The 6,858-nt window shown below is 41.0% G+C and overlaps 1 protein-coding gene across 1 annotated transcript in view; it reads left to right on the forward strand.

Annotated features, from left to right (window-relative positions):
• Window positions 1-3,749, forward strand: part of rpia (ribose 5-phosphate isomerase A (ribose 5-phosphate epimerase)) — an 11,924-nt gene extending 8,175 nt beyond the window's left edge. Inside the window, exon 9 of the mRNA XM_010766614.1 lies at window positions 1,705-3,749. Coding sequence (XP_010764916.1) covers window positions 1,705-1,802 — 98 coding nt within the window. The 3' untranslated portion in view covers window positions 1,803-3,749. The remainder of the gene's footprint in view (window positions 1-1,704) is intronic.
• Window positions 3,750-6,858: the final 3,109 nt, after the last annotated feature.

A 6,858-nucleotide genomic window follows, 5' to 3' on the forward strand; every position in this document is an offset into this window, starting at 1 on the left:
GGGGGGGTGATGATACGGACGGAGTGAATGAGTGCAATTGTGTGTTTGGAGGTTCAAAGTATCTCGATGCATCAGTGTCCTCGAGTCATTGATTGGTCCTAGTGTCAAGACGCTCACATCGATTCCTCGCCGGTCCAGAGGAGAGTTGTTGCTCAGCAGGGGTCTAAGGTTACCCACTAGACTCGAATGCCTCTGAACGCACGCACGCCGGCACACACAACCAAGTAATCTATTATTAGACCCTCCAGAAAAAGCGGGCTAAAATCCTTCATTATGCGATTAAAGATGCAGGGTTTTTATGTGATTTTATGCGGTGAAATGGCGGGAAGTTGCGAAATATGCGGAAAGTTGCGAAATATGCTAAATATGCGGGAAAAAAGAATAACAATTTTTTTAAATATTGGGCTGTCTTATTTATTCTCTCTCACACACAACCTGCCACTAACGTTAAACCCCTTTACTATTCAATTAAACACATTCAATGTTTATTTACTTTAAAAGCAATTGGGCTATTTTAATCTCACACACACACACACACACACCCCCACTTCTCCGCCTCATTCTGTTTTCATTTACTCGTTCGTTATCTGACCAGCTTCAATCTTGTAGGCTACTCACTTCGTTTCTTGTAGCCCTCGAAAGGGTTTTGGAGGTTGATGCCTCGGTTAACGTGCGTTGTTTGGCTTTCTTGTCCGCAGCAGCAGAAAGCATTTTCGAATGTTTGAATGAATCAAAGTGGGTCGTCACCGTCAATTTTCTCTTATGCTCCAACACACGGTTGCACGGGGTGCAGAATAGTTTCCCCCCACTTTTTGCCCGGTCTTTAGTAGAAATGTTCGTCGGTAAATGAGATGGATTAGATATTTTCCTCTTGGTGTTTTCTCTATCGTGTGAGCTCCACACGTTCACTCTATCCAGTGTTGTTTACATTCTGTGATGCGCGAGCTGATGACGTCAAGACGAGTTAACTTTTTTTTCTTCTCAACTTTGTGTGGAAAAATGCGGGGATTATGCGGCCTTTTGATAAATATGCGGCCTTTTAAAAATCTGCGCCATTTTGCTGATTATGCGGTAAATTCTGCGACCGCAGAATCGCGTTTTTCTGGAGGGTCTAATTGACTTTGATCAAAAGCAAGTGCCGGTCAAGGCTGACTAGAAATCCATGTCCTTGACGTTGAGTTGTTCCAGTGCAGTTTTCAGAATGAATCTTTGTCTGATTATGCGGTAAATTCTGCGATTGCAGAATCGCGTTTTTCTGGAGGGTCTAATTGACTTTGATCAAAAGCAAGTGCCGGTCAAGGCTGCAGCCAGAGGATGATCTGCGTTTATTTCTGTCTAGATTGCTACTACGTGGCTGTTCTTATGTTCTCTGAGGGGAGGCTCACCTTCCCACACTTTGAAAGTTGGACTGTGTTGGATATTTTTCAAAACGGCAACAAAAATGTGGTTACTCTAAATAGACACTCTTAAAATACTTACTCTTAAATACAGTCCATGTTGCGAACAGTTTTCCTGCAAGAATGATTTCCTTTTTACCAAATTAGGACCTCACTAGTATGACTGCGCATCAGGAAGTGATCAACTACTCCTTGGCAAGAGACTTGTAACAAAGACATTAATATGAATGAAGTCCTAAGCATCCATAAGGAAGACTGGGGAAAGTGTTGTTTGTGTTTTGACTCTGTGTGTGTGTGTCCTCTGCAGGTGTGGTGGAGACGGGGCTTTTCGTCGGCATGGCGGAACGAGCGTACTTTGGGATGGAGGATGGAACCGTGCAGGTGCGAGACCCTGCAGTCAACTGAGGGGTTTGATCACTTTCACTGTCGACCCTCCGCTAGACAGACCTCACTTTACCCACAAGTGCCGTGGTTTTGAGTTAGAGCCGCTCTCAGTGTTTGGACTGAGCTGCTCCTCCTGCAGAACTGGATTAAACTTACACACACACACACACACACACACACACACACACACACACACACACACACACACACACACACACACACACACACACACACACACACACACACACACACCTCAGAACACTTGGGCTTTCTCATCCAGCAAGTGGTGCTTCTGACACTGTGAGCTTTAAAGTGCCTGATGAGTCAAATCGAGTGCTTCTGATTATTGATTATATGTTCTTTGTTTGGCCTTCTGTTCTCACTATTGACTCTTCCTGTAATGAACGTGTTTGACTGGATGTCTGCAGAGCTGTGGTGAATCATTGCACCTCTGCAAAATGAAACTACGGTGTGCCTTGAGATTATATTATAAGTCTTATTAAAGTAATTCTGCTCTTAAAGTTACATTTAAAAGCTTCTAATCCTACATCAAACGATTTGCCATCTGCTAGCATGCAGTAGATGCATTGTCATCAGTCAGAAAGCTGATATGCCTTGAAGTCTTTTTGTTTAATTAGATCAGAAAAAGAGTAATATGAACTCTTACCCACAACATCGAAAATGTACACTCTTTCATTAAATGAATTTCAGTAATTAATATGCTAATTTGAACCGAAAAAGCTCTAAACATTAATGAGCTCTTTGGTAATTTAGGGACACCCTGTGGTGCAGCTATGAAGCTTCCATTATTTAATTATCGTGTTAGCGACACAATACAGTGTCACCAAAACACATTATAACGCAGAGGCAGGTGGTGATAAATATAGAGTGGATGCCGCTTGCTTCTAACAGACATTTCAACACATGGTTTGACAGATGTAACAAAGAACGGGTACTCTTTAAGTAGAAGATGTCAAAGGGCAGAGAACCTCTGCACAGAAAAGGTGAAAAACCACCAACCAAAAGACAACGTGAATTCACCTCTTTATTTCCAAGGCATGCACTTCCTGTTTCTTCTCTGGAACATGTTCTTCTTAAAATGACAGCAGCATCAATGTTATTTCCGTGTCTCAGTGTAACTGAAGCTCCTGGTGTGGCATGTTTCATTTCATTTGTGACAGTGATAAAAATGTGTTATCATCTTAGGCATCCAACTGTACTCACCAACATTTTTACATCATCCTCTCTAGGAGTTGTACTTATTTGAGAGTTCTTAAACGGCTGTAAAATAACATGCACATTTTTACCTTAAAACGACAGCATTATGTGACCTGATATTCCTTCTTAAAGGGATGTTTACCAGAGCTGGTTTCAGATTCTGCCTCTATGTTTAAATGTGTTTATTTCACTGGTCAGAGTGGTACGTGCTCATTATGGAAGTTATTCTCCTTGGCTGTTGAAACGTGTAATAGCAACTGCTGCCGTGGACTAATGGTCTGATTTCCTGACTGACGAAAGTTTGAGAAATAGTTGCAGTTCGGTCTGACTTCTAACAGCCGTACATTTACACTTCAGTCAGCAGAGGTAAAGGCTGCAGCCTCTCTGTTAAACAAACACACGCTGAATGTCGTGCATGTACAGTACATCCCTTCACTCTGTTTGCTCTTCTTGTGCCTGCATGTCACTTACGTTACATTTCTTATGCCTTACATCAGCCATCTGCTCACAGGAGGTCTGGTGCCATCAACTTAATGTTAAATACAGCTATAGAGGGATGTGCAACATGTTGAGGTAATGATGATGGGCAGTTATGATATAAAATGGTCACACATAATTGTTATAGAGCTCAAATGTAAACCAACAGCAACAAAATCACATTTGATGTGCCTTGGCATGCCAAAGCAATAGAACAGTCAGTTTTATTACTTAATGGCTACATCTATTGACGTAGCTGATCAAGTTGTTGGACTAACGGCCATCTACAATCAATGCTTCATTTAGTTGAAAATAAAAAATACTTTGAATTTGTTTCAAAAACACTGCTATCCGCTTTCCCTCAAAAGATATTCAGCAGCTTATCATTCCTTTTATTAAAAATAAAGTGGTGAAGTTGTCTTTCCAATGAAAATACTTTACTGTCCAGTACAACCATCATTTGTTTAAAAATTGTGCCAATTTGTCATGTTCATTTCCATATGATGTATTTTATTTTGAAATGCAGATTTTCACTCTGCTTTTGCCTTACACTTTATTTTTGTATGTTTATGTATATACTGCTCTGAGAGATTTAACATGATGTAATCAGGCAAAGCTACGTGTCTTTATAGAACTATGCTTAGGTATGGGGCATCAAATGTTATTCTGGCGTAATTCTACTCATCAGTGAAATGGATGTGAATTACTTAGAGGATACATTAACTGAACAGATAATCTGTGACCCAGTTTGGCTCCAAGTTGTACACCATGTTTTGGATATGTTTCCACCAGCATTTCTCTTATTCCTTTACCAATTGACTGCGATGGTGATATGGCTGTGAATGTACTATTTTCTTTGTCAAACAATACAGAAACATAATGATAACAGTATGCCTCTTTGTTTTTATTTCTGATGATTCTCTGAAAATGCAATATTTATCATTCTGTGGTGGAACAACTTGGCAACACAATTGAAAATAATCGTCATTTATTTGGGTGTCAAACCTCCACTTGTTTTAGCTTTGCACACTGATTGCAAACTCAATATATCTGCAACTCAAGACTGACAGGACATCTTTATCGTGCCGTTCTTCCTTATGGTCACTTGGGGGCGCTAGAAATGCGTTTTGCAAAGTGTAAACTGGGTTCACATTTTAAGTCTATATCACCCAGAAATAAAACTTGTGTAAAAATAATCATACATGCATTAAGCAATGATGGGTACATATGCTTTATGACACTTTGAAAATAACTTAAACTAGCTGTCATACCTATTTATAAAATCACAACTCAGGATATTGCAGGCTTCTTGGCTGGAATGCAGCTTTACATGAGGTTACATTTTGAAAATGCACTCCTTAACGCGTTCATATGCTTTTACAGGCTTTAAGTCATAGCCCTGCCTGTTTGTTCATCTGACATTGAAAGCAAAACTCGTGATCAGGAACAGGAAACGTACATCCTCTACAGTGAGCCACGTTGATGCTTTCCATGATGCTCTTTTATGTCGGATGTCTTGACAACTGCTTGTGAATGACAGCTGAAATGTCGAATGTAACGCTTACGTTTCGTCAACGAGGGTGAAGTCGACCAATAGCGCTGTTGCTTATCACTATTGTCTCTCTCATTGGACGAACTACGACACATCCCACCAATCACATTTCCGCCACAGGATTCGCCATCGGGGATTTTTTTGCGTCACCTTTTGCTCTCGTTGCTAGTGCGCCTGCGTCGTTTTGACAAACACTTGATTAGCCAATGAAATTGACTGTTTGGGGGGGCTGAAACATTCTGAGCCCGCCTCCTTGAGTGCCAGTTCTCTGATACAATCATGTTCTGCTTAGTATGCGAGTATACATGATTGATAGCCAACAACCCAATGAGAAACGGTGGCATGTTTTTTTTACCGAATGTAGCGAGTTCACTGTCCAATCCCAGTGTAGAAACAAGGCGGGACTTAGCGTTACTAAGGCAAGACTTGTGTCAAGTATAAAGGGAATAACATGGTGTCCCAGTGGCTGTTTATGTTTACTAAAGAACAGATTGAGAAGGGCGTCTTGCAAGAAAGAACGGAGTTTTGTTTGTAGTTTTACCGGTTGTTGTTTTTTGCACTTTTTATGTTAAGATTTACAAGGCCAGTGGCATGTAAATCTCATACTTCACTAATGTGCCAGTCTTACAAATGGAAAGGGGGCTTCACTTTGGAAACGTGAGCATTTCCCTGGTGCTCCTGCTATTGCTAAACGCGCTCATCGGATTTGGGACTTCTCAAGCTCCGGGCTCCGCAACCGGCAGGGAGCCACAGTTCTCCACCCGGGGTTCAGCTTCGACCTCGGGGGATGAAGATGGTGCAAGAGCCATGGAGCGGAGAAGCTTGGAGAACGTTGGCCCCCCGGTCATTGTAGCAGAGGTTACCGTTGAAGATGATGACAACGGGTCGGCTGGGGAGACCGACGAATCATTCGGAGACAGTAACGGAAACATCCAACCGACAAGGTAATTCAAACTAATACGCCTAACGGACAGCTAGCCACAAGACACCCATTATCGTACACATGACACGTGTAACGTTATTTCACCACTGCACAAATGTTACCAAAATGACAAATAAACCCAATTAAGGCATCAAGAAGTGTCTATTTGTCATTAAGATTCCTTAAAACCACGCATTTAGCAGTTGTTGAGCTACCTAACTTACAGTCTCGTGTTTGACAAGTATTCCTCTGCTGTGGCACTGCGCTCAAAACTTGTTGTGTTTGTTCCCCCGACTTAAAACCCCATTATAACTCTTTTTATCCCAACTCTTCTCCCAATATCACCTTTAAATTATTGTGGAACAATTGCTATGCGGTGCTACAGAACTGTCATATAATACATCTTGAAAAACACAGTAATGACTAGCGAGTTTGACTTATTTTCCGATTGTTTTGATTGAAGTTTGAATGGCGTCTGTTGAAAAGAAGGAAAACCCCCATGTAATACGCGAGTAACTAGTACTAGCAACTTTAACTTGTCACTTGTGGTTATTTTTCAAACTATTTATTGTAGGTTGTTAAAATTATTTTGGAAGTATATAACAGTACAGTTATGTTTATTCAGCTTGGCATGTCAGGGAAAAACACCCTCCTGTTTATCAAATCAGAAAGTGTCTACCAAAGTGTCCACCTTGAAACTGAGACATGTTCTGAACTGTCATATGTTGGATGTTGTTTTGGTTTCTTGGTACGTTATGATCTTGCTCTGTGAATCAAAACTCTTGAAGTCTGAGTCCACAGATCAAATACATTCACAACTGCAGTTCATTCATTTTATGTGAAAATGCAAATCTCTAAAATAGGTGTGATGTTATGAGCAGCACCATGTCTGCTTTGTTACCGGTTGT

Source organism: Notothenia coriiceps, unplaced genomic scaffold (genome assembly GCF_000735185.1).
Source record: "Notothenia coriiceps isolate Sejong01 unplaced genomic scaffold, NC01 NC01_scaffold00003453, whole genome shotgun sequence".
Lineage (NCBI taxonomy): Eukaryota > Metazoa > Chordata > Actinopteri > Perciformes > Nototheniidae > Notothenia > Notothenia coriiceps.